At 35.9% G+C, this 26,339-nt stretch overlaps 6 protein-coding genes across 8 annotated transcripts; 5 read left to right on the forward strand and 1 right to left on the reverse strand.

The window, feature by feature from the left end:
• Window positions 1-858: 858 nt before the first annotated feature.
• Window positions 859-3,505, forward strand: LOC131172683 (receptor-like protein EIX2). The gene is made up of 2 exons (XM_058134192.1): window positions 859-921; window positions 1,106-3,505. The coding sequence occupies exons 1-2, from the start codon at window positions 859-861 to the stop codon at window positions 3,503-3,505; spliced, it is 2,463 nt and encodes an 820-aa protein (XP_057990175.1).
• Window positions 3,506-4,636: 1,131 nt separating this feature from the next.
• On the forward strand, window positions 4,637-7,802 carry LOC131173355 (receptor-like protein EIX2). The gene is made up of 2 exons (XM_058135644.1): window positions 4,637-7,469; window positions 7,558-7,802. The coding sequence occupies exon 1, from the start codon at window positions 4,688-4,690 to the stop codon at window positions 7,466-7,468; it is 2,781 nt and encodes a 926-aa protein (XP_057991627.1). The 5' UTR covers window positions 4,637-4,687; the 3' UTR covers window position 7,469; window positions 7,558-7,802.
• A 4,586-nt stretch (window positions 7,803-12,388) lies between these two features.
• LOC131172684 (receptor-like protein EIX2) lies at window positions 12,389-15,099 on the forward strand. The gene is made up of 2 exons (XM_058134193.1): window positions 12,389-12,623; window positions 13,046-15,099. The coding sequence occupies exons 1-2, from the start codon at window positions 12,389-12,391 to the stop codon at window positions 15,097-15,099; spliced, it is 2,289 nt and encodes a 762-aa protein (XP_057990176.1).
• Window positions 15,100-16,297: 1,198 nt separating this feature from the next.
• LOC110667821 (F-box protein At1g10780-like) lies at window positions 16,298-19,167 on the forward strand. Its single transcript, XM_058135660.1, has 4 exons — window positions 16,298-16,516; window positions 17,450-18,192; window positions 18,335-18,615; window positions 18,737-19,167. The coding sequence occupies exons 2-4, from the start codon at window positions 17,451-17,453 to the stop codon at window positions 18,971-18,973; spliced, it is 1,260 nt and encodes a 419-aa protein (XP_057991643.1). The 5' UTR covers window positions 16,298-16,516; window position 17,450; the 3' UTR covers window positions 18,974-19,167.
• Window positions 19,168-19,561: 394 nt separating this feature from the next.
• On the forward strand, window positions 19,562-22,044 carry LOC131173338 (F-box protein At1g10780-like). 3 transcript variants are annotated; one of them, XM_058135608.1, is made up of 4 exons: window positions 19,562-20,055; window positions 20,207-20,949; window positions 21,072-21,376; window positions 21,498-22,044. In XM_058135608.1, exons 2-4 carry the CDS (start codon window positions 20,208-20,210, stop codon window positions 21,732-21,734), a joined length of 1,284 nt encoding a protein of 427 aa, XP_057991591.1. In that variant the 5' UTR covers window positions 19,562-20,055; window position 20,207; the 3' UTR covers window positions 21,735-22,044. The 3 variants fall into 3 exon arrangements, with proteins under 3 accessions (XP_057991591.1, XP_057991592.1, XP_057991593.1); XM_058135609.1 differs by having other exon boundaries at window positions 19,563-20,037; XM_058135610.1 differs by having other exon boundaries at window positions 19,574-20,055; window positions 21,093-21,376; window positions 21,498-21,983.
• Window positions 22,045-22,724: 680 nt separating this feature from the next.
• On the reverse strand, window positions 22,725-25,714 carry LOC110649128 (transmembrane emp24 domain-containing protein p24delta3). The gene is made up of 4 exons (XM_021803561.2): window positions 25,410-25,714; window positions 23,822-24,034; window positions 23,089-23,165; window positions 22,725-22,989 (listed from the first exon to the last, which is right to left on the reverse strand). Exons 1-4 carry the CDS (start codon window positions 25,626-25,628, stop codon window positions 22,845-22,847), a joined length of 654 nt encoding a protein of 217 aa, XP_021659253.1. The 5' UTR covers window positions 25,629-25,714; the 3' UTR covers window positions 22,725-22,844.
• Window positions 25,715-26,339: the final 625 nt, after the last annotated feature.

Raw genomic sequence — 26,339 nt, forward strand, 5'->3', positions numbered from 1 at the left:
CTCACTCTTACTCAATACAAATCAAACTATAAAGAAGAGATTAGTTGATTTGCCAATGGTAGCTCAAAGACTTTAAAACTCTTAAATGAAAGCAATAAATGAAAAATCAAAGTTGGAGTTCAAATGTCAGCTTGCATCAAAAATAAAATGAAGTAAAGAAGGTGTATTTACAGTCCCAAATCATTTTAGACCATTTGAAACCTTTTTGGAACGTTATACACACTGCTCAAGACAAAATAGCCATTATTTTGTCCTGTTGTGCAAAGTTGAGCAGCTCTGATCATTTAGTAAACTAATGAAATTTTGGCAACAGCAGTAAACTAGTTAGTAAACTAATGTTTTAGCAAACACATTAGCAAACTAATATTTTAGCAAAGCAGTTAGCAAACTAAGTCAACAGCTGCATGTCTCAACTTGTAATATTAAAGAAAATAATTTAGACCTTAAAAGAAAAATAAGTTCCAATAGCAGTATCCAAGGTCATTAATCAGAAATAAAGTTTCATTTTTGAGCTCCATTCAACTAAACTCTCATCTATTCTTTTCACATAAGACCTAAGACTCAATTTCTAATTCTATGTCTTTCATACCTTTACCTTGAGTCTTGGCTTGCATAATCTTGTCCTTTCTCATCTTGGATTTGTCTTGAGATGCCTTTGAGTATTCTTCCTCTTTAGATGGAACTTCAAAAATTCTTTAGGAATAAGAAAAGGAATCTACACATCACTTTAAAGTTGGGTTAGATAGATTTTGTTTGAGTTTTGTTATCATCAAAATCAATACTCATTTTGAGCCACACGGGGTCAACAATGGGTAGCTGAAGAAGATTGCTGCAAATGGAAAGGTGTTGGCTGCAACAATGAAACAGGCCATGTCATCTCCCTTGATCTCCATAGCCCAGATTCTTCTGAGGTCTTGCAAGGTGAGTTGATTCTTTGGTTCACTTGCCATATCTAAGTCATCTAGACTTGAGCTACAATGATTTCTACCAAACTCAAATTCCTAAGTTTATTGGTTCACTTTCTAATTTAAAATATCTAAACTTGTCACACGCCAATTTCAAGGGGAGCATTCCTTGTCGTCTTGGTAATCTTTCTGCTCTACAGTATCTTGACTTGAGTACTGGTAAAGGCTTTCCCCTTAAGGCCAGCAACCTTGATTGGCTTTCGGGTCTCTCTTCACTGAAAGTCCTTGATCTGAGTGCTATATATCTTAGCGATGTAGTTAACTGGCTAGATGCAATCAATATGCTACCTTCTTCAGCAGAGCTGCGTTTAGTCTCTTGTCAACTTCATAACCTTCCACAATCTTTGCCATCTTTGAATTTTTCTTCTTTGGAAATCTTTGACCTATCCTACAATAGCTTTTATTCCATGATTCCGAATTGGTTGGTTGAAGTTAGACATACACTTCGTCTTCTTAATCTCACAACCTGCTGGTTGCAAGGTTCCATTCCCCATACCATTGTGAATTTTACACCTCTTGCTGTGCTTGATTTCTCATACAACAACCTCACGGGTTTTATTCCACATGATTTTGGGAACATGACATCTCTGGTGGTGCTTGATTTCTCATACAATAATCTCAAGGGTTCTATTCCACATGATTTTGGGAACATGACATCTCTTTCTGTTCTGGATCTTTCATCCAATTATCTTGAAGGCCCATTACCAGCAACCCTAGGTCTGATTCAGGAATCAAACTTCAAACATTCACCATTGCAAGAACTCCGTCTTTCCTACAATTACAACTTGAATGGGTCTTTGGAAAGAATCCTTCCTCAACTTTCAGAATTAGTTATCCTGGATGTTGCTGGGAATTATTTGGATGGTGTCATCACTGAAGCTCATTTTCAGAATTTCAGTAGATTGAAGGTACTTGACTTGTCTGAGAACCCATTAATTTTAAATGTAAGCTCAAACTGGATTCCTGATTTTCAACTTCAGTCCATAAATTTGTTTTCTTGCCAAATAGGTCCACGATTTCCCCACTGGCTCCAAAACCAAAAGAGGATTTTGAAACTTGATATGTCTAACGCAAGTATATCAGCCACTGTACCTGATTGGTTTTGGGATATTTCTTCATCAATGAAGCATTTGGATCTTTCTCAAAACCAGCTAAGGGGTGGATTACCCAATTTATCATCAAAAACAAGTTTGATGACACTGAATTTAGGTGAAAATGAATTTGGGGGTCACCTGCCCCAGTTTCCCCCAACAATACAAAGAATATCATTATACAACAATCAATTTTCAGGATCAATTTCTCAAATATGTGATATGATGAATGAAAGTAATACATTACTCTATCTTTCTTTGCCTGGAAATGTTCTATCAGGAAGCCTTCCAGATTGTTGGACATATGGGAAAATTTTGGTTCATCTTAATTTAGGATCCAATAAATTGTATGGCCAAATCCCTGAGTCAATTGGCCATCTAATTAATCTCAAAATGTTGGTTTTGAATAATAATAGCCTTTCTGGAGAGATACCTCAATCGCTGCAGAACTGTAGACGTTTGGTTTTCCTGGATCTTGGGAACAATGAACTATCTGGGAGCATACCAACTTGGTTGGGAGAAAGTTTAGGGAATCTGCAGGTTATTTCGTTATACCACAATGCTTTCAAAGGAATTATACCATTGCAGCTTTGTCAATTGAGACACCTGTATTACTTGGTCCTCTCTTCCAATTCGCTATCAGGACCAATTCCACAGTGCATCGATAATTTTAAAGAAGCTGAACCTTCTCTTCATGAAGATTATGCTTCATATACAAAGGATGAACTAAAAAGCCAGATGTGGACAGGGTCACTAGTTACTTATGGTCCTTCATATAAAGGCATGGATCTTTCATATAATATGGCATATAAGAGGATAGATCTTTCACATAATATGCTAAGTGGGGAGATCCCAAGAGAAGTTACAACCCTAACTGGATTGAATTATCTGAATCTTGCCAACAATTCTCTGACGGGAGCTATTCCTTGCGATATTGGGGCCATGAAATCGTTACATTATCTAAAGCTATCAAGGAACCAGCTTTCTGGCACCATTCCTCCCAGCATTACCGATCTACTTGATCTTGAATTGAATTTGTCATATAACAATTTGTCAGGGAAAGTTCCTTCCCCTAATAATTTTAGTGCATATGCATTCATTGGGAATCATAACCTGTGCGGTCCTCCACTTGCAAGGAATTGCTCTGTAAATGATTCATTTGAAGAAACAGAATGTAGCACTAACAGGAACTCAAAAGGCCAAAATGATGGAATTCAAGAAAAGGAACATAGGCATAGATTCGAGGAAAAGCCTTCATTCTACATCAGTGTGGCTAGTGGATTTGTTACAGGGTTTTGGGGATTTTGGGCTACTTTAGTCTTCAACGAGTCATGGAGGCATGCCTACTTCCGTTTCTTGGGCAACATGGGTGACAAAATATACGTGTTTGTGGCAGTTACCACGGCTAGGCTGCGAAGGAAATTTCAGAGGGAACAAGCTGTTGAGTAAGGTCAGTACAATTCTTTCTTATGTTTGCTATATTTTTGATACTTTAACATTGTAGTAGATCCTTATTCTTTTATTTTCGAAGCAGTATATTCCGTGGCCATATAGCCATGTTGCTAATCACACTTCTCCCCCCAGTCTATCAAAAACTAAACACTTAATAAATTTAATTTCTTATTTGAAATATTCTGGCAGAGTTCAAAAGGGAATTGAAGATATATGTTTGCTCTGACTGCAAACAGTTGGCTGAGAAATATTACAATGGAAGAAATGCCAGTGAAATAAGAGGTTGCTTCAATCATGGGGATCATGTAAATATGCCAAATAATATCAGCTTGAGCTACCTCCTTTTTTTATTTGCTCAGCTTGAGCTACCTTGTTACTATTCAGTTAGCTACTTATGTTTTACTTTTTTAATTGTTATGTTTCATACTCCATATTTTTGTTAAATTTTTGCTTGGCTGTGCTGCGGACGGCTCGTTGTTATCACGAAAGTTAGAAAAAAAATAAAATAAAATAAAATAAAAATAAAGTAACTAACAAACAGAAAGTAAGAAAATAATTTTGATTAGAAATATAAATAATCCAATAATTTACTTGAAATAGTTTACTATTTATATCAGGGTTAATCGTAAAATAAAAATTGAAATTTGTTAATTTTTTAATTAAATTTTAAAATTTATATAATTATTAATTAAATTTTTATATTTAATTAATATCTTAAATTGATGCCAGCATCGATATTATTGATGTCTCAGCTTGTTCACTATTGCAAAAATTTGCATACTCTCACCTAATTATATGTGAACATTCTTCCTTTTGGAGCCACAATTATCGAGGGGCTGTTCACAAATAAAGGAGAGCCACATGTAAAAAGACAAAAAAGACAAACTCAAATCAAGCTGCCAAGCATGTAATGAAGGATAAATCTGTAAATGTGAACCCTCCAAATCTTGGAGTCAAGTCTTCGTAAATGTGAAATTTATTTTCGTAAAATTCACTGCAAAATGATAGCGAATTTTGGAGTCAAGTCTTCGCATACTCTTCTAATAATGTATGTGTGGCATAAATTTATTAGCAAAAAAATTATCCTACACAAGACCTATCTAATTATATATATGTGACATTCTTTCATTTTGGAGTCACAATTAATTAAAACTTGGCTAGAGTTTTTCTTCATCACTTATGTTCATCATGACAAGTTTATTTTCTGAACTTGTACTGTTTCTCTTTTGCATCGGCTTCTTCTTCATGGTAAGCAGTGAATCCAGTTCAGGTGTCCAAGCATTGAATGTCCACTGCAGAGAAAGCGAGCAGAAAGCACTTCTCATGCTCAAAGATGGTTTTCACACTTCTTTGGATCGTTTCTCTTCATGGGTACCTGAAGAAGATTGCTGCAAATGGAAAGGTGTTGGTTGCAACAATGAAACAGGACATGTCATCGCTCTTGATCTCCACAGCCCAGATCCTTTAGAGCTCTTGCAAGGTGAGTTGAGGGATTCTTTGGTTCACTTGCCATATCTAAGTCACCTAGACTTGAGCCACAATGATTTCTACCAAACTCAAATTCCTGAGTTCATTGGTTCACTTCCTAATTTAAAATATCTGAACTTGTCTCGTGCCAATTTTGGAGGGACCATTCCCAGCCATCTTGGTAACTTGTCTAGTTTGCAGACTCTTGACTTGAGTAATAATCAATCTTCTCTTAGGGCCAGCAGCCTTGTTTGGCTTGCGGGTCTTTCCTCGCTGAAAGTCCTTGATCTGAGTACTGTATATCTTGGTGACGTAGTTAACTGGCTAGACGCAGTCAACATGCTACCTTCTTTGGTAGAGCTGCGTTTAGTCTCTTGTCAACTTCATAGCCTTCCACAATCTTTGCCATCCTTGAATTTTTCTTCTTTAGAAGTCCTTGACCTTTCCTACAATGGCTTTTATCATTCTGTGATTCCGAATTGGTTGGTTGAGGTTAGCCATACTCTTAGTCTTCTTAATCTCACAACTTGCTCGTTGCAAGGTTCCATTCCCCGTACCATTGTGAATTTTACATCTCTTGTTGTGCTTGATTTCTCATTCAACTATCTCAAGGGTTCTATTCCTCATGGTTTTGGGAACATGACATCCCTTGCTGTTCTGGATCTCTCGGTGAATTATCTTGAAGGTTCATTACCAGCAACCTTAGGTCTGATTCAGGAATTGCACAACTTCAAATACTCACCCTTACGAGAACTCCGTCTTTCCCGCAATCTGTTGAATGGGTCTTTAGAAAGAATTCTTCCTCAACTTTCAGAATTAATTGTCCTGGATGTTGCTTGGAATGATTTGGATGGTGTGATCACTGAAGCTCATTTGCAGGATTTCAGTAGATTACGGGTACTTGACTTGTCATTCAACAGGTTAATTTTAAACGTAAGCTCAAACTGGATTCCTGATTTTCAACTTGAGTCCATAAATTTGGAAAATTGTGAAATAGGCCCACGATTTCCCTGGTGGCTTCAAAACCAAAAGAGAATTTCGGAACTTGATATGGGTAATGCAAGTATTTCAGACATCGTACCTGATTGGTTTTGGGATATTTCTCCATCGATGAAGCGTTTGGATCTTTCTAACAACCATCTTACAGGGAAATTACCTAATTTATCATCAAAAGCGAGTTTGTCGAAATTGGATTTAAGTGGAAATGAATTTGAGGGTCGCCTGCCTCAGCTCCCCCCAGCAATAGAAATTCTACTTCTAATCGAAAATCAATTTTCAGGACCAATTTCTCCTATATGTGATATTATGAATGAAAGCAATGCACTACGTCACGGAAATAATATGCCAGGAAACCTTCCAGATTGTTGGATATATGGGCAAAATTTGGTTTGTGTTGATTTGAGACTCAACCAATTGTCTGGCCAAATCCCTGAGTCAATTGGCCATCTAATTAATCTCAAATGGTTGTTTTTGAGTCATAATAGCTTGTCTGGCGAGATACCTCAATCCTTGCAGAACTGCACAAGTTTGATTGTCCTGGCTCTTGGGAACAATTCACTATCTGGGAGCATACCAACATGGTTGGGGGAAAGTTTTCAGAATCTACGTGCGATTACGTTACATCACAATGCTTTCGAAGGAAATATACCGGCGCAGCTTTGCCAATGGAGATACCTAACTTACTTGGACTTCTCTTTCAATTCACTATCGGGACCACTCCCAACGTGCATCAATCGTTTTCTTCCAATGGCTGAGAAAGAAGCTGAAAACGTTCACGAACAGTATTCTTTGTATACAAATGATGAATTAAAAAGCCGGATGTGGAGGTCACAAGGTCGATATAACTCCGACAAGGTTATAGATCTTTCACATAACAGGCTATATGGGGAGATCCCAGGAGTAGTTACAACCCTAATTGGATTAGAGCTTCTGAATCTTTCCAACAATTATCTGAAGGGAGCTATTCCTTGCGATATTGGGACCATGAAATCCTTAGATTATCTAGATTTATCAAGCAACCAGCTTTCTGGCACCATTCCTCCCGGCATTTCTGATCTAACTCATCTTAAAGGATTGAATTTGTCATATAACAATTTGTCTGGGAAAGTTCCCTCACCCAATAATTTTAGTGCATATGCATTCATTGGAAATCATAACTTGTGCGGTCCTCCACTAGTGAAGAAATGCTCTGCAAATGAATCACTGCAAAAAACAGAATGCAACAGTGACAGGAAATCAAAAAGCCAAAATGATGGAATTCAAAAAAAGGAACATAGGCATGGATTTGAGGAGAAGCCTTCATTCTACATCAGTGTGGCAAGTGGATATGTTACAGCTTTTTGTGGATTTTGGGCTACTTTATTCTTCAACAAGTCATGGAGGCATGCATACTTCCATTTCTTGGGCAACATGGGTGACAGAATTTATGTGTTTGGGGTAATTACCAAAACAAGTCTGCGAAGGAAATTTCACGGAGAGAAAGCTGTCGAGTAAGGTCAGTACAAGTTTTTCCCCTCTCCCCTATCTATCAAAGACTATATTGTTAATGAATTTAATATCTTATTTGGAACTTATTTTGGCAGAGTTCAAACTCGTAGAAATTGAGTGCTTAAAAGGGACTCGAAGATTTTTGTTTCCAACGATTGCAATCAGTTGGCTGAGAAATTTTTCAGTGGAACAAGAGCTTGCTTCAATCATGAGATCATGTAACTTTGCCAAATTTTACTTGTTTAATTGTTCTGTTGGTTTGTTAAAAATTTACTTGGCTAAGTTAAAAATTGTCATGTTTTGCTCTATTTATAGTCTATTTACAACAAGTTTTTACTTGTCTTAAGTTGGGTAAATGAATTATATTTCTGGTTTTCTCATTCCCTTATTGAAAATCTTAGCCCTGCTTTTGTCAAGCTGAAAGATTAAATTTGGCTTCTTGTGAAATTTAAAAATATATAAATAAAATGAGTTTTTTTTTTTTTCTTTACAAAAGTAGAACGCACATATATAAGTCAGTGATTACAATGCACTGCTGTTAAAACCATGAATTTTAACAAAGTCTTCATTCTATATAATCCACTCTACAACCGATGTAAGATGCCAAAGCGCCAATCTATGGGGCATACCCGACTCACTCGCAAACCTTAACTTAGGGCCACCACATCGGACCTGTCACGACTCAACCTATGGGCCGGACCGGCACTAGGACCTGGGTCAGCCTAAAGCCCCCGAGGCCAGTAGTAAGCCTATCTATTCCTCAACCCAACTCTAAGGCCCATTTGGGTCCAATTTCAAGAATTCAATAGGACAGAATCCGGCAATAAAATGAACCATTTAACGATGAGTTTTTGACTCGCCCGACCTGTAAACACAATATATAATCATCTGGGGAGCTCAGCTCACCCTCCACATAATCATAATGCCATAAAAATAAATGGGAGCTCGGCTCCCTCATCCAGTCCAACATACATGCATTTAATAAGTTTACAGGTCCAACATGGCAAATATATTACAGACCCAAATCAAATAAATATTTCTAACACATGCGGAATTCTAGGAGTTAACAGAATTATACAAACATTACAGACATTAATAGACGACCTGCAAGGGAGAGAGGTAGGTTAGAACTCAACAAGAAATCTCCTGTATCCTGGAAAAATAAGGTGAACAGGAGTGAGCGTTCGACTCAGAGAGTAAAATATCAATTTTAACCGTAATCTCTATAGCTATCTAAAGCTAATGCACCCTGTGTAGTGAAATGCAACACCGTCATAAATTTTATACAAATTACATCAAAAAAGCAATTTGGAGTACTCACACACCCAAAGCTGTCAAACAATACATATATGAGAGCTGATTCCCTATACAGCCCTCTTAATCCAACCTCTGCCAGCGAGTGCCTCTCAAGCCAGACTTTCGCTTAATAAACCAAATACGGGGTCCCAATGAGTGTCTCTCAAGCAGTGTCTACCCCGCAGGACCAGGTCCCAGCGAGTGTCTCTCAAGCCGTGTCTACCCGTCCTGTCCATATCCAATAACATATCACACGCCCGCCACGCACACACATTGCTCCAAATTACCACAAACAGCATCCATGACACTTCAAAATTTATGAATGCAACATAAAACGTGCCTAGTGTTTAACTACATAGATACATATTTATAAGTGATGCATGGGCATGCTTGAACATATAGTAATATCGAAATTACAATTAAAATGAATATTTTACTCACAGACTCAACCGAAGTCACTGTGGCGGCTGGGCGGAGGAGGAAGGCTGTCTCGGCTCACCTGGTAATTTTATTACAAGCATTTAATACATTTGACTCAATACAAACTAAGAAAAGACCCAAGATGTTCTAAGTCGTGCCGAAAATCTGGCAGAGTCTCCCCTATACCTAGGACCTACCCAACTTATAAAAGGGCTTAAAACGCACTTCTATATCCACAAACCATACACCAATAACTTAATCACATCACACAGCCCCTCCTGGGCCCATCCAAACAGTCAACAATCATAATATGAAAAATTACAGTTTAGTCCTCATAATTAACCCTTTTGCAAAAACTACCCAAATGAGCTCTAAAAATTGTAAAACTTTGCCCCGCAGTCCTTAGCAATATTACTAAGCTAATGCAAAAGGAATAATAATTTTCTAAGCTCCCTTGAATATTTTATGGATTTTTAACCCAATTCAAGCACTAAATAATTAAGAAAAAGTAAGGTTCGGGTTTACCTATGCTGATTCCGACCTCGGGAACACGCTCGGGATGTCTGACAACGGTGAGATAGCCAAAATCTTGGTCCAATTCTAAGACTTTTTCGGTAGTCTGTCTGTCTGGTCTGAAATTTACAGACCTGAGCAACCATTGAATTTCCACGAATTGAAGGTACCTATAAGAAGCCCACAACACAGGGGGTTAGTATATAATTTTTGCTGAATTTTCTAAACTCATTTAGTGTTCAGAAAAATACTACGAAATTTCTTGGGACCCATCGAAAAGCGGTGTCGGAAAATTTTGAAATTTATATTGTCGCAAAGCTCTCGACGAGTGGAGTGCTCTGGTACTCTCAGTTTTCTCTTAGAGTTCACGGTTTGTGAGAAATCTAGCCCAAAAATCGAAATGGGCTAAAATTTTTCAGACAAAAATTGGGCAAACCGCTCGATGGATTTTGGTGTTATTAGTGTTTATGGAAAGTTCTCGAGGTTTAGATGAGGTTTGACATAAGACCCGTCCCAATTGGTGGCCGGATCTGTCGGATTTTGGCCGGGAAGGCAAAGCGACACGCGCGCATAGGGGGGGACTTCACGAGCATTTTTCCGGCATCCTGAAGCCTCGGCCAGCGGCTGGGAGGTGCTGGGGCGGCGCACCGGTGAGTGGGGAGGGCTGGGGTGGCGGCGGCGTGGCGAGTGGGGGTGAGAGGAGAGAGAAAAAAGGAGGGAGAGAGGAAGTGTCGAGCGCGAGAGGAGGAAGAAGAAAAGAGAAATGGCCAGTACGATTCGACAGGTCAGATCCGATCCGGTTTGATTCGGCCTGTCCGATTTATGATACAAAATTTTGAATTTTTACTCTGTCTTGGGATTGAAAATGAGGCCTAAAAATTTCGAAAAAATTTTAGAAAACTCAGAAAAATTCGTAGAGTCCACATATATTTTTAGTTTTGCCACGTGGTCTTTAAATAAATTTTAAAAAATCATCAAAATTTTATATTTTCGGAAAATCGAACCCGATTTCTAAAATCCAAAAAATTTCAAATAATTTTCTAAAATTTAAATAAAATAAAATATTAATATTTACCCACAAAATAATAAATTTAAAAATTAGGGGTATTACAGGACCTAGACTCTATGGCCCATTGTATTTTTTATACACACAAATCAGTGATAGTAATTGACTGCTGTTAAAATCATGAAGCTTAACAAAGTCTCTATTGTTATATAACCACACACACTCCACAGCTAATGTGAAATATCGAACCACGAGCAGTGAGTACTATAATATATATATATATCCTGAGACATCAAGTATCCTGTCTCCTATCTCTATAATAAAAAAAAATATCAAACAGGGCAATTAATTCATATATAAGTTTTTTTAAGATATTGGATTAAAATAATGATTATAATTAATAAGTTCATTTGGACAACTACTATTTTAATTAGATACGCAAAGTTATTAACTCAGAAAGCAAAAGTGATTCCAGCAACAAAGTTACAACCTTATTGTATATTTGAGATTTTCAGTCTAAATGTAAAAAGAACCCAATATAAAAAAGCCATTTAAATGTTTTAAAATTTTAAAACTAAAAATATTAAATTTAATTTTAATTAATTTTAATAACTTTTATATAATATATTTAATTAAGATATTAATAATAATATAAAAATAATCCTTACCCTTCATTAATTCAATTTGCATTAGTTTTTTTATTGCAAAAACAATGTTTTTTTTTAAAAACAAATGAGAGAACTTTCTTTAATGTAGATAAATATAAATTTAAAATAAATTGCTTGCATAAAAAAATAATAATTATTATCTTAATGTAAATGATCCAATTATATTGATTAAGCATTTGAGTTGACTAATCAATAGAACACATACTTTTCCTCTTCGTTACGATTTATCATTTTTTGATTTTAAAATTTTTATAAGAGTTTGTGGTAACCATCCAATTTTAATCCTCTTATTAATGGAAGAATATCTGCATATTATATTATACTTTAAAGGCAAGATCCTCACAAAGAAAATAAAAACTTAAAATCTATTAAAACACATATTTATTTCAAAGGAAATGAATATAAAAATTATTAGAAAAATACAATATAAAATATCCATAAAAAAAAACTTAGATGTACTAAATGCATTCAAAATGAGCCAGCAACCATTTATGGGCCCAGCTATAATCACCAAGGCCCACTTGCAAAGACCTTGTAGTGGCCCATTTAATCTTCCAAATACGTAGCTCAACATATCAATACGAGAAAAAAATTGTATTTTTGCAGTATAAAAATATGTAATTGCAATATAAAATTATATCATAAAGTATGACGTTCATGAAAAGTAAAACACATCAATTGTTTTTTTATTAAATCAATAAAAACATCACAGATGAGCTTGGAATTTAACTTTAGAATCCTGATAAACGTTTGAGTTTTGGAAATTTAATTATTTGTTATAAGTATACGGTTGAGTTGAATGGGTCATCCATAGGAAACAAAGTATACAGTGACTGGTGATATTATAGACTTGCAGGGTGATGGTGAGAGTGTTATAGACTTGATTTGGGTCTATGACATTCTTTCACTTTGAAGTCATAATTAATTGAAACCTGACTAGAGTTTTTCTTGATACCTATGTTCACAATGACAAGTTTATTTTCTGAACTTGTACTAATTCTCTTTTGCATCGGGTTCTCATTCATGGTAACCAGTGAATCCAGTTCAGGTGTCCAAGCATTGAATGTCCACTGCAGAGAAAGCGAGCAGAAAGCACTTCTCATGCTCAAAGATGGTTTTCATACTTCTTTGTATCGTTTCTCTTCATGGGTACCTGAACAAGATTGCTGCAAATGGAAAGGTGTTGGTTGCAACAAGGAAACAGGCAATGTCATCTCTCTTGATCTCCACAGCCCGGATCCTTCTGAGCTCTTGCAAGGTGAGTTGATGGATTCCTTGGTTCACTTGCCATATCTAAGTCATCTAGACTTGAGCCACAATGATTTCTATCAAACTCTAATCCCTGAGTTCATTGGTTCACTTTCTAATTTAAAATATCTTAACTTGTCTCATGCCAATTTTAGAGGGACCATTCCCTAGCATCTTGGAAACTTGTCTAGTTTGCAGACTCTTGACTTGAGCAATAACCAATCTGCTCTCAGGGCCAGCAGCCTTGATTGGCTTTCGGGTCTCTCTTCACTGAAAGTCCTCGATCCGATCCGAGTACTGTATATCTTGGCGACGTAGTTAACTTGCTAGACGCAGTCAACATGCTACCTTCTTTGGTAGAGCTGCGTTTAGTCTCTTGTCAACTTCATAGCCTTCCACAATCTTTGCCATCTTTAAATTTTTCTTCTCTAGAAGTCCTTGACCTTTCCTACAATGGCTTTTATCATTCTGAGATTCCGAATTGGTTGGTTGAGGTTAGCCATACTCTTAGTCTTCTTAATCTCACAACTTGCTCCTTGCAAGGTTCCATTCCCCATACCATTGTGAATTTTACATCTCTTGTTGTGCTTGATTTCTCATTCAACCATCTCAAGGGTACTATTCCTCATGGTTTTGGGAACATGATGACATCTCTTGCTATTCTGGATCTCTCATCCAATGATCTTGAAGGTCCATTACCAGCAACCCTAGGTCTGACTGGGGAATTGAGAGAACTCCATCTTTCCAACAATCTTCTGTTGAATGGATCTTTAGAAAGAATCTTTCCTCAACTTTCAAAATTAGTTGTCCTGGATGTTGCTTGGAATGATTTGGATGGTGTGATCACTGAAGCTCATTTACAGAATTTTTGTAGATTGCGGGTGCTTGATTTGTCATTCAACAGGTTAATTTTAAACGTGAGCTCAAACTGGATTCCTGATTTTCAAGTCGAGGTCATAAATTTGAGAAATTGCGAAATGGGCCCAAGATTTCCCCAGTGGCTACAAAACCAAAAGAGAATTTTGAAACTTTATATTTCTAACCCAAGTATATCAGACACTGTACCTGATTGGTTTTGGAATATTTCTCCATCGATGGAGTATTTGGATCTTTCTCACAACCATCTTACAGGGGAATTACCTGATTTATCATCAAAAGCGAGTTTGTTGACACTGGATTTACGTGAAAATGAATTCGAAGGTCATCTACCTCAGTTCCCCCCAACAATAGAAATGCTATTCTTAAACAACAATCAATTTTCAGGACCAATTTCTCCCATATGTGATATGATGAATGAAAGTAATGCATTACGTCACAGAAATAATCTTTCTGGAAACCTTCCAGATTGTTGGATATATGGGCAAAATTTAGTTTATCTTCAGTTAAGATTCAACCAATTGTCTGGTCAAATCCCAGAGTCAATTGGCCGTCTAATTAATCTCAAATGGTTGTTTTTGAGTTATAATAGCTTGTCTGGAGTGATACCGCAATCCTTGCAGAACTGCAAAAGTTTGATTCTCCTGGCTCTTGGGAACAATTCATTATTTGGGAGCATACCGACATGGCTAGGGGAAAGTTTAGAGAATTTGCAGCAGATTTCGTTACATGACAATGCTTTTGAAGGAAATATACCAGTGCAACTTTGTCAACTGAGACACCTACATTACTTGGACTTCTCTTTCAATTCACTATCAGGACCAATTCCACTATGCATCGATAATTTTCTTCCAATGGCTGAGAAAGAAGTTGAAAATGTCAAAGAAGATTATTCAATATATACAAATGATGAACTAAAACGCCGAATGTGGAAGTCACGAGGTAGGTATTTCTCCAGCAAGAAAATGGATCTTTCACATAACATGCTAAGCGGGGAGATCCCAAGACAAGTTACCACCCTAATTGGATTGACGCATCTGAATCTTTCCAACAATTATCTGAAGGGACCTATTCCTTGCGATATTGGAGCCATGAAATCCTTAAAATATCTAAATTTATCAAGCAACCAGCTTTCTGGCACCATTCCTCCCAGCATTTCTCATCTAACTCGTCTTGAAGGATTGAATTTGTCATATAACAATTTGTCTGGTAAAGTTCCCTCACCTAATAATTTTAGTGCATATGCATTCATCGGAAATCATAACTTGTGTGGTCCTCCACTTGCAAAGAATTGCTCTGCAAATGAATCACCGGAAAAAACAGAATGCAGGAGTGACAGGAAATCAAAAGGCCAAAATGATGGAGTTCAAGAAAAGGAACATAGGCACGGATTCAAGCCTTTCAAGGAGAAGCCTTCATTCTACATCAGTGTGGCTGGTGGATTTTTTACAGGGTTTTGGGGATTTTGGGCTACTTTATTCTTCAACGAGTCATGGAGGAATGCCTACTTCCGTTTCTTGGGCAACATGGGTGACAGAATTTATTTATTTGTGGTGGTGACCACAGCTAGGCTGCGAAGGAAATTTCAGAGGAAACAAGCTGTGGAGTAAGGTCGGTACAATTCTTTCTTAAGTTTGCTATATTTTTTATACTTTACATTGTGGTGGATCCTTATTCTTTATTTTTGAAGCAGTTTATTCCATGGCCATATAGTTAATACATTTAATTTCTTATTTGGAACTTGTTCCGGCAGAGTTCAAAAGGGAATTGAAGATATATGTTTCCTATGACTGCAATCAGTTGGCTGAGAAATATTTCATTGGAAGAAATGACAGTGGACTAACAGCTTGCTTCAATCACGGGGATCATGTAACCATGCCAAATAATATCAGCTTCAGCAACCTTGTTACTATTCAGTTAGCTATTTGTGTTTTACTTGTGTTTCATACCCCATGGTTCTGTTAAAAATTTGCTTGGCTGAGTTACGGACAACCCGTTGCTATCACGAAAGTTTAAAAAAATAATAATAAAGTACCAGAAAGTAAGAAAATAATTTTGATTGAAATATAAATAATAAGATACTTTACTTAAAATAATTTGCTATTTATATTTGGTTATTTGTAAAAAAAATCTAAAAAAAATTATTAATTTTTGTATTTAAATGTTAAAATTGACATAATTATTAATTAAATATCTGTATTTAATAAATACTTCAAATTAACTCAATTACCAATAAATTCATAATAATAATATCAATTAAATATAAAAATTTAATTAATAATTATATTATTTTCAGAATTTAATCGTAAGACATTTTCTTCTTTATAATTGACTTTTTATATTATTTTACTTCATTCATTTCATAAAAATAGATTTATTTTTATTTTTGTATACTTTTAAAAATTAATTTATATATTTAAAATAATAAATTTTATTAGATATTTTTTAATATATACTCTATTTATATTGCATCATTAAAAATTAAATAATTTATATTATTAAATTATTTTTTAAATTAGTGAAACAATAAATTTATGTTTATGAGACGGAATAGTATGCTAATCAAGTCACAGATGGCCGAAACGATTAATGGGACCCACAAAAAAACTCAACACCCAGCCAATAGAGTAAATCACAGTGATCCATATCCATTCAATATTACACGTTTCCCTCCATGATAAACGTGTCCATGAAACAATTATGAGCGAGAAACAGAGAATCTTTACCTTTCATTTTGAAAAAAAAAAAAGAATAGAAACGGTAAAGAAATTCAAAATCTTGAAGAGGAAGCGGGCATTTTGTGAATGAGGTTGGTTTATACCATTTCGATAGTTTTCAAAATTTAAAGAAGTGAGGAGCATGAGCGCGCCGCACTCTGCTATCTCTTACTTCCCAGTCTTTTATAATGCATTGGAATTGGAAAGCTCAGATTTTCTTCTGTTTGAGAAGCTATATCATTTTCTTAAAGACCCAGAAGCTCAGATCTAATCCTGTATTTCCCAAAATCCCAGACTCAAATTCTTGATTGTAAGCTCCATATTGCCTTTCCTATCTATCTTTCCGATGTCCTTTTTTTAATGCATTTTGGGTGTCAGTCATGGATGTTTGTGCAATTTATTTTGATTAAATTTGTGGATTTGAAGCTTCAAGGAAAATTTCTCCATGGGTTCTGGGATGTTGCTAATTCTTGAATTTTCATATGTGTTGGCCTTAAATTGTTAATCTCTCGAATTGGAGATGGATGGGTGAGTTGGGTATTTGGGTTCCTTAAACATATGAAAATTAACATTCATTTTAGTGCATTTGGGTTCCTTAAATAGATCACTTGGTGCTATGATTGCAAACATTTTCCGGAAGTGGTTCCAAGGTGATTGTTGAAATACTTTGAATTCATTCCAACGTGTGTGTGTTCTTTTACTTGGATTTTGGTATTACAAGCACGCACAGAATTGGTTGAAGAAAGGGTTTTTTTTTTTTTTTTTCTTGTTTATGGATTCAGAGACATGCTTCAAAGAATTTAGGATGGTGGCATAAAATTAAATGAGACATTCACCCTCCTGATCGGAGTTTCCCCCTTCCTTTCCACCCGAGCAGGGTATTCGGGGGTTCCAAATAGTGCATTATCTAAAAATTTAGATTAAAGAAGAAGGGAAAATCATTGTTCCTTCTCTTGCTTTCTTTGCTCCCAAAGGTGCTTTTTTTCCCCTCAGAATTTTCAATTTATTATGACTAAATATAGAATAATGATTTGAGCACTGAGAATAGATTGGTAAAATTTTGGAATTTAGATAGATTTCACCTCCAATCTATAGTAAATGAATGTCTCCACAAAATCTATTTGATGTTTAATTCTTAAGGGATGACCAAATTCAGTTTTATTTTGTGTGTTTTTACATGGTTGATGTTTCCTTTTTTAGTTCTCGTAATTAATCTAATTCTATTTGATTGTTGTCCGCATAGAATGGAATCTCTTCCGGATGCAATTGTTCAGTACATATTGTCGCATGTGAAGAATGCCAAGGATGTGGCAGTTTGTAACTGTGTATCAAAGAGATGGAAGGACTCATTACCTTATATCAAAAGCCTGTACTTTCCTCGCAACTCTTTTGACAACCACACTGGCATAGATCACCCGGATAGCATTGTGTTCAAGATGATATCTTCGATTTTCCAATTAGAGGAGCTTGTTGTGTATAGCCCTTTCTCAAGCACAGGGCTTGCCTCATGGCTACTACTTTCAGGTTCATCCCTCAAACATCTTGAGCTCAGAATGGATAATCTTGCTGAATACCAAACTTGCATCAAAAGCCCCTCAAAATTGGATTGCATCAGCGCTGCAAAGAATTTGGAGTCATTAAAGCTTTGGGGAGTCTTAATGATAAAGTCTCCCAGGTGGAATGCATTCCCAAAACTTCAAAACCTTGAGATTGTAAGTGCTAGATTAGAAGATCCTGCACTATGTGCTGCTCTTCAGGCATGTCCTAATTTGAAAAACTTGCTACTACTTGGTTGTGAAGGAACAAGATCTGTTTCAATCGCGCTAGCACACTTGGAGCAGTGTAAGCTGGACTTTTACGGCTTGGGTGACTGCTCACTTACACTAACTTGCCCAAAAATTGAACTCCTGGAGATACAAGGTTGTAGTTGGATCAGGGTTCGTGAGACGAACTGCTTGAAGAAACTTTCAATTTCCAATAATACTGGTAAGCTATTGATTTGCAGCACCAATTTGTTATTAAGGACCTTGAAAATGTCATTTTTTACTTGGCTTTCTCATCAACAAAAGACTACCTGATGATAAGTATTGACTGTAATTTAATCAAAATCTTGTAAATGGGCTTTTAGGGAGAGTCTACATTGTAGATTTTGGAAAGCTTGCAGCTTTAGATTTCTTGTCTATTAGAGGAGTCCAGTGGTGTTGGGATGCGATAAGCAAGATGCTTCAGTGGGCAAGTGAGGTCAAGCATCTACACATGAAGGTTGAATTTACAGGGGATTTTGATACCCTTCAGCCCTTTCCACAGATAGACTTTGTTGATTTTTTTAATAGCCATCCCAAGCTGCAAGAGTTTGATATCCATGGAGCAATGTTTGCTGCTCTTTGCCATAGGAACAGCCTGAAAAATGTGAGTTGCAAAAATTACATGACTAGTATTTGAAAAAATTTCAATGCTTTTAATGCTTCCCGCTAGAAGTGAATCCCCGACATTGCATGCATTAATGGAGCTGCATTTTGTCTTTCTGCAGTTGGAGTCAGGCTTTGTGATTCCTTGTCTGGAGGAGGTAGTTGTCACAGTCAGATCACCATTAAATGCTGAACAGAAAATGAGCACCCTTGAGTCACTGTTGAAATATGGGAAGAGCATAAAGTCAATGGTAATAAGGATTCTTCAAATGAAGAGCAACGATAGCAGTGCAGATGATTTCTTTGATGATATCTGCAGGTTTCAACGCATGAATAGCAAGATTGTCCGAATAGAATAAAGCTTACATTGTGACCAGCAAGTCACTTCCTTATGTAGTGTCAATACACATTTCATTGGCTGATGACTGATAAACAGTTTTGACCGCTGATTTGACTGAAACCTTGTTCATTCTTTATTTGATTGGATTGGTAACAATGATTACAAATTTTAACCTGCAGAATTACAGTAGCATATTGAATTTGCTTCTTTTGCTCATCCATTTCAGCATGTATGAAAATAACTGATATGCCTATACATTTATATGCTTTTGGGATGGAGGTCGAAATATATGTATGTCATTGGAACCTAATTTATGAGACGTGGCAGTTCACAAGTAATTTATAAATTACCATAACTATATTTTTATAATAATTAAATTAAATATTTATATCAAAATTTATATGAAATTAATTAAAATGTATATAATGAATGCTCTAAATAAAAATTACAACGATATATGACTGAGACAATTATGACTGAGACACAGAGAATCTTTGCCTTTTACATTATAAGAAAACAACAAAAACGGCAGATAAATTCAAAGTCTTGAATTTATACCGTTTGGTTTATACCGTTTGGTTTATACCGTTTCGATAGTTTTCAAATTTTAAAAAGTGAGAAGCATGAGCGCGCTGCTTTTTGCTGTCTCTTACTTCACATTTCTTATATAATGCATCGGAAAGCGCAGATTTTTTTCCGTTTGAAACCATACCCTTAAAGACCCAGAAGCTCTGATCTATTTTTTATCATCCAAAATCCCAGACTAAATTGTTTGAAATGCATTTGGGTGTGAGAGATGGATATTTGTCCCATTTCATTTTGATTAAATTTGCGGATTTAAGCTTCAAGGAATTTTTCTGTTTGGGTTCTGGGATAGTGTAATTCTTGAAATTTCACATGGGTTGACCTTAAATTGTTAATTTATTGAACTGGAGACGGGTGGATATTTGGCTTCCTTAAATTGTTAACTTTTTGTTCCTTCGCTTACTTTCCTGGCTTCCAAAGATGCCTTTTGCCGCCCTCAGAATTTTCAATTTGTTATGACAAAAGATAGAATATGATATGAGCACAGAGATTAGATTGGTAAATTTTGGAGTTCTGGTAGATTTCACCCTCCAATCTATAGCAAATGAATGTCTCCACAAAATCTTTTGGTGTTTCATTCTTAATGGATGATCAGATTCAGTTTTATTATGTTTCCTTTTTTAGTATTGGTCATTAAACTAATTCTGTTTGATTGTTTGAATCATAGAATGGAATCTCTTCCGGATAAAATTGTTCAGTGCATATTGTCGCATGTGAAGAATGCCAAGGATGTGGCACTTTGTACCTGTGTATCAAGGCGATGGAAGGACTCATTACCTTATATCAAAAGCCTTTACTTCCCTCGCAACTCTTTTGACAACCACACTGGTATCGATCACCCCGATGGCATTGTGTTCAAGATGATATCTTCCATTTTCCAATTAGAGGAGCTTGTTGTGTATAGCCCTTTCTCAAGCACAGGGCTTGCCTCATGGCTACTACTTGCAGGTTCATCCCTCAAACATCTTGAGCTTAGAATGGACAATCTTGCTGAATACCAAACTTGCGTCGAAAGCCCCTCAAAATTGGATTGCATCAGTGCTGCAAAGAATTTGGAATCCTTAAAGCTTTGGGGAGTCTTAATGATAAACTCTCCCATGTGGAACACCTTTCTAAAACTTCAAAACCTGGAGATTATAGGTGCTAGATTGGAAGATCCTGCACTATGTGCTGCTCTTCAGGCATGTCCTAATTTGAAAAACTTGCTACTACTTGGTTGTGAAGGAACAAGATCTGTTTCAATCGCGCTACCACATTTGGAGAAGTGTAAGCTGGACTTTTGCGGCTTGGGTGACTGCTCACTTACAGTAACTTGCCCAAAAATTGAACTCCTGGAGACACAAGGTTGTAGTTGGATCAGGGTTCCTGAGACTAACTTCTTGAAGAAACTTTCAATTTCCAATAATGCTGGTAAGCTATTGATTTCCAACAACAATTTGTTATTATGAACCTTGAAAATGTCATTTTTTTACTTGGCTTTCTCACCAACAAAAGACTGCCTGATGATTTGTATTGACTGTAATTTAATCAAGATCTTGCAAATGCGCTTTTAGGGAGAGTCTACATGGTAGATTTTGGAAAGCTTGCAGCTTTAGATTTCTTGTCTATTAGAGGAGTCCAGTGGTGTTGGGATGCAATAAGCAAGATGCTTCAGTGGGCAAGAGAGGTCAAGCATCTATACATGAAGGTTGAATTTACAGGGGATTTTGATACCCTCCTTGAGCCCTTTCCAGAGACAGACATTGTTGATTTTTTTAATAGCCATCCCAAGCTGCAAGAGTTTGATATCCATGGAGCAATGTTTGCTGCTTTTTGCCATAGGAACAGCCTGAAAAATGTGAGTTGCAAAAACTAAATGACCAGTATTTGAAAAAATTTCAATGCTTTTAATGCATCCTGCTTGAAGTGAATCCTCGACATTGCAGGCATTAATGGAGCTGCATTTTGTCTTTCTGCAGGTGGAGTCAGGCTTTGTGATTCCTTGTCTGGAGAAGGTAGCTGTCACAATCAGATCACCATTAAATGCTGAACAGAAGATGAGCACCCTTGAGTCACTGTTGAAATATGGGAGGAGTATAAAGTCAATGGTACTAAGGACTGCTCAAATGAAGAGCAACCATAGCAATGCAGATGATTTCTATGATGATATCTGCACGTTTCAACGCATGAATAGCGAGATTGTCCGAATAGAATAAATCTTACATGGTATGGCCAGCAAGTCGCTCTCTTATGTACTTTACAGTAGTTAGTGAGACAAAATTAAGTGAGACAATTACCACACAAAATGGTGACCTGCAGGCTGCAGCCATGCTTGCCATTCTCTTTAGGCAAGCAACCTCTTACTCCCATTGCATGCTTCGTTTTGTACCTTGAATGGTGTGGATGATAGTAGGAGCTGCTGCACTTTTATTCAGCTTAAAGAAGTTTAATTTGGCTGTTACGCGCACGCTGTGTTTCACTGCCTCTTGTACCTGGTTCAGATATTGATATATTCCCTTTGTGTCTTTGATGTTATTATTCCTGGGATGGAAGATAGCATGGATTTCTTGACCTGGATCTGCATTAAAAAACTATAGGTCCCATTATCTTTTCTTTATAACAATCTTTAATCAAATTACCTTTTGCTTTTTGATATGAAGCCCTTTCCAAGAAGCTTTCCATTTGAAAACATTTCCTTATCCGAACCCCTTACTGTTTAATGTCACGAGTCATTTAACTCTTCTAGTAGAGTGTGTGCAGCAGAACTTCACTAGGATTTCAAATGGCAATATTTTGTTGAGAATACTACCATGCACCTCAAAACACTCTAGCTATCGCTAGATTAAAGGTACCAGTAAAAAAGCAAAAGTGAAAGAAAATGAGCTTCAGTTAATATTCTAAATCCAGAAACTTAGGCTCCTGACACTTGCTGCCAGAGTTCTTTATATTTACTGATTAGTCTTCAAGACAATCAATAGTTTTAGTAGTACATGAAACTTAATTTTGAAAGTGTAATCTATTGTTTTTTCTGCTGTTATGGTGATGAATGCCAAATTATGAATTTTCCTGCTTTAATTTGTTAACAAATAACACCTTTTCATTTACAAGGCTAAGATGCGAAATAGAATCAAGCAACCCTCAGAGGCAGATGTTAACAAAAATGACAGGATGCATTAGTCTATATCGTTAAAGATGAAGAGCTTCGCTTTCAATGAGAACAATAACATTCTCTATTCATCTTATCAAAAATTTTCTTCTGCAACATACAAAGAAAAGAATTGAAGGAAAATAAAAGAGCTGGGGAATTTACTATTCATTAGCAATATCTAGATAAGCTTCTTCTTTCGGAAGAAACTTTTCAGATACCACAACTGCAGAACCGAGACCACGATGCAGAGACCCAAGGACATGATACTAAACCATGCTACTCTAGTATTTGTTGTCTCGCTTACAGTCCTTAACTCTGCTTCTCTGCCAGCATAACCAACAGAAGGGAGAAAATATTAATTAAAAGAAAGTGATTAGGAGTTGAGCGCTATCAGATAGACGCATTAATAAATAAATATTTACCTGCTTTTGAGATAGAGTAGATTCTCATGGATGGCCTCCACTGCTCCTTCAAGTTTTCTCAGCTCAAGTTCAACACCCTACATAAGGATATTATGAAAGCATATGTATGCATGATGAATTTCAATAGATGGAAACAAATACACAATACACATGCACACAGACACCAAAACACACATATTTAATAAACTTTTAAATAGCCCAGGCAAATACTTTACTGTGTAAAATTTGTTCCTGTCAAATTCCCACCCTCACTAGTTTTACCCTAACAAGAAGCTAAACTCCAAGACCAGCCAAAGTAAAAATTCTAGGCTTAGCATCTGGATAAGGTTTTCCTCAAGCTTTTATTTGTCGAAATAAAGGTTATGGACCATTAAAACATCTTCTTCGTCTCTTGTTAAAAATTCATGCACATTTGTTTGGGTTAACAGCTCTACAACATATTAAATACTAGTCCAGCATCTGTGTCGATTTCATTTATAATGCAAATTACCCACAGAACTGAGATGATATTAAGGAAGAAGGCATTCAATTCACAAATCAATGAAAGTTTTGTGCAAGTTTTTGACCTATAGATAAAAACAATAACTCACAGCATTTTTTCCAGAATTCACTCTCAATGTCTACTCTGCAGCAGGTGTTATCATATTTTCTTCTCCTATTTCTCCTCTATTTTTTTCTTGTCTTTGCATGTGTGTCCAGTTTAAGGGATGACAATGCATCTTATGGTGCTTACCTCAATCTTTTCTTTCCTTGCAACTGATTCCCAATCCTTCGCTGCAATTCCAGTTTTCCAGTCAAGGTTGACACTTACATCTCCACCTCCTTGATTATCGCCTCCCACCCAGAAACAAGCCAGATAGTTGCCAGCCTCTTGAGTTGTGAATGCAAATTGACCATGCGTCACATTTTCCTTTTGATGAAGATTGTTCCCATATGGTGACGTCACCTGTTGGAGAAAACAAATTAACATGAGACAAATACTAGTTACTATTTGTTCATACAAGTTCAAATGAAAGAACTCTTTCCCATAAAAAATAATGATGCAAATAAAAGAAAGAAAAAAAAAGTTTGAGGATCACTTAATTATTAATTCTTTATTATTTGGGATTTACTTGCAATTTTTTTGAATTTAATGGGGTTTTCTGCCTGCAGTAGGAAATTTAACCAAAAAATAAATAAATAAATAAATAAGTGAAATAAAAGATCTAACGCAGCTTGTAACCCCAAAAAAAAAAAAAGAAAAAAAGAATCCAAAACTGCAGTTCTTCCACAAACAAGAAAAGGAAAGAGAAATCAATTTCATTGTTTGCTTTGCCATTCAAGAATAAGGGACTATTGCTAAGCCAGTGCCACAGCTATGCTAAATACTGTAGCTAAGGCTATTGATCAATGAAATGGGATAATTACAATTTAATAATTTTGGTGATCTTCTTGGTTTACTTTTTCCTTTTTTCCAGTTTTTTAAAACTAATTTTTCATTTGATTTGGCACAACATTACTTAAAGCTTTCCTATACATCCAATAGAAGAAATTTGCAAATTCATTCTCTTAAGAAAGTAAAAAGGCTCTTCAAAAATAAAAACCAATCTTACTTAAATAGTAAATGTTCAAGTTTACCAATTGAACAGGTTAACCTAAAGCCAAGCATCATGTTTTAGAATATTCCTATACCCCTCACACTCTACTTTTTAGGCATCAACTAGAATTATTTCCTTCAATTCTCTCTAAATCTCTGATTGGTAATCTTTTGAACTGACACAACCCCACCCCACCTCTTCATAACATGAACAAATACCAAAGATTCAGCAGAAAGTTGCTTCATTCCAGAGAGGCTAATTGAGCAGACAAATTTTCAAGAAGTAGAAATAATCACTAAGCAAATAAAAGGTTCTTCAACTATGCTACCACTAACGGTTCTCCATTATTTTCCTGCACAAACTCCCATATCATCAATATAAAACAAGGTGCCTAATGCCAAATTGACCAACTCTTCAAGTCATAAACCACTATCATATAAAGCCTAAGTATTAACTTTACATTTTTCTAACATCTAAACACTATCCCTACACAGTAAAACCAGGCAATGGTGTATGCAGTATGCATGAATGAATAGATCCCTATCACATCACAAATCAATAGCTCGAAAACCCAATTGCCATCCAATTCAAGGTCAGAAAATCATTTCTCAAAAAGGGTTTCTTTTTCTAGCTATACAAAAGAAACCCAACTCACAGAAACCAAAACGCAATGCCCTGACTCTTCAGAGATCCAAAACATAAAGACAAACATTATCAAAATTGAATCAAATAAAGAAACGGGACCTTGATAGAGATGGTTGGAAGGCGAGAGTTGTCCTCGGAAACGACAACATAATCAGCTAATACGACAACATTGGTGTGGAGTTCCTCGGAAACGCACTTCGTCCCCGATGCCGGCAGATTTAACCAAATTCCCTCACTCACCCGAACAGTTCCCCAAATCCAAAGCGTTAACAACAATTGCAGCACCAACTCCCTGCGCACGTTAGCCCGCATCCCCATTTCTATAGTCTGCGTCTCTTTGAAATTCAACTCTCTCCCACTCTCTGTAGAAATTCTTTTGGGATTTGAAGTTAATGAAGCAGGAGAATAGGGGAGGATTATATAATTATTAAATACTTGTTACATTTTTTATTTAATACTTCTTATAATTTTTTTTATATTAAAGACTTAATAAATTCAACAGATTAAAATATTAACTTTAAATAATTATTAAATCATAAACTTAAAAATTCACTTAATGAGAAATCTTTACTGAATATAGTCATTGAATTTCTTTATACATAACAATGATTATTTAATTAATTAAATAAAATTGTAATAAATTTTTTTAAATTAGTTAAAATTATTAAGATTAAAATTTGTTTATGATACATTGCATACCTTTATATCGTGTGTTATCTTGTCTATTATATATATATAATCCCATAATTTAATTCTTTTTTTTTTAATGCATAATTACTTGCAATAAAAACTATTTATTTATCTACTTTTAGCTTAGTAAGATAATTAATCAGCTAAGCTTCATTATTAGTCAGTTAAGTATGTTTAGTTAGTTTGCTTATGTGCCATTTCCTCGAAGGGGTGTGCAAATAGTCAGTTCGGTTTTGAGCTGAATCGAATAGATAAATATGAAAATCAAGAATTTTAAAAATTAAACCAAATCGATCATTAATAGGGAACCAAACCAAATCAAACTGATAAATATCGGTT

This window comes from Hevea brasiliensis, chromosome 14 (genome assembly GCF_030052815.1).
Source record: "Hevea brasiliensis isolate MT/VB/25A 57/8 chromosome 14, ASM3005281v1, whole genome shotgun sequence".
NCBI lineage: Eukaryota > Viridiplantae > Streptophyta > Magnoliopsida > Malpighiales > Euphorbiaceae > Hevea > Hevea brasiliensis.

Bases quoted from the DNA above. Each gene is read 5' to 3' on its own strand.
- LOC131173355 (XM_058135644.1), top strand. From the start codon at position 4,688: ATGTTCATCATGACAAGTTTATTTTCTGAACTTGTACTGTTTCTCTTT.
- LOC131173338 (XM_058135608.1), top strand. From the start codon at position 20,208: ATGGAATCTCTTCCGGATAAAATTGTTCAGTGCATATTGTCGCATGTG. The intron at 20,950-21,071 runs GTAAGCTATTGA...AATTTAATCAAG, and splicing joins TTCAATTTCCAATAATGCTG to ATCTTGCAAATGCGCTTTTA. The intron at 21,377-21,497 runs GTGAGTTGCAAA...GTCTTTCTGCAG, and splicing joins ATAGGAACAGCCTGAAAAAT to GTGGAGTCAGGCTTTGTGAT.
- LOC131172684 (XM_058134193.1), top strand. From the start codon at position 12,389: ATGGTAACCAGTGAATCCAGTTCAGGTGTCCAAGCATTGAATGTCCAC. The intron at 12,624-13,045 runs GTGAGTTGATGG...TTTCTTCTCTAG, and splicing joins TCCTTCTGAGCTCTTGCAAG to AAGTCCTTGACCTTTCCTAC.
- LOC131172683 (XM_058134192.1), top strand. From the start codon at position 859: ATGAAACAGGCCATGTCATCTCCCTTGATCTCCATAGCCCAGATTCTT. The intron at 922-1,105 runs GTGAGTTGATTC...TCTGCTCTACAG, and splicing joins TTCTTCTGAGGTCTTGCAAG to TATCTTGACTTGAGTACTGG.
- LOC110667821 (XM_058135660.1), top strand. From the start codon at position 17,451: ATGGAATCTCTTCCGGATGCAATTGTTCAGTACATATTGTCGCATGTG. The intron at 18,193-18,334 runs GTAAGCTATTGA...ATGGGCTTTTAG, and splicing joins TTCAATTTCCAATAATACTG to GGAGAGTCTACATTGTAGAT. The intron at 18,616-18,736 runs GTGAGTTGCAAA...GTCTTTCTGCAG, and splicing joins ATAGGAACAGCCTGAAAAAT to TTGGAGTCAGGCTTTGTGAT.
- LOC110649128 (XM_021803561.2), bottom strand. From the start codon at position 25,628: ATGGGGATGCGGGCTAACGTGCGCAGGGAGTTGGTGCTGCAATTGTTG. The intron at 24,035-25,409 runs GTCCCGTTTCTT...TTTCTCCAACAG, and splicing joins TTCCAACCATCTCTATCAAG to GTGACGTCACCATATGGGAA. The intron at 22,990-23,088 runs GTAAATATTTAT...TTATGCTGGCAG, and splicing joins CTACTCTATCTCAAAAGCAG to AGAAGCAGAGTTAAGGACTG.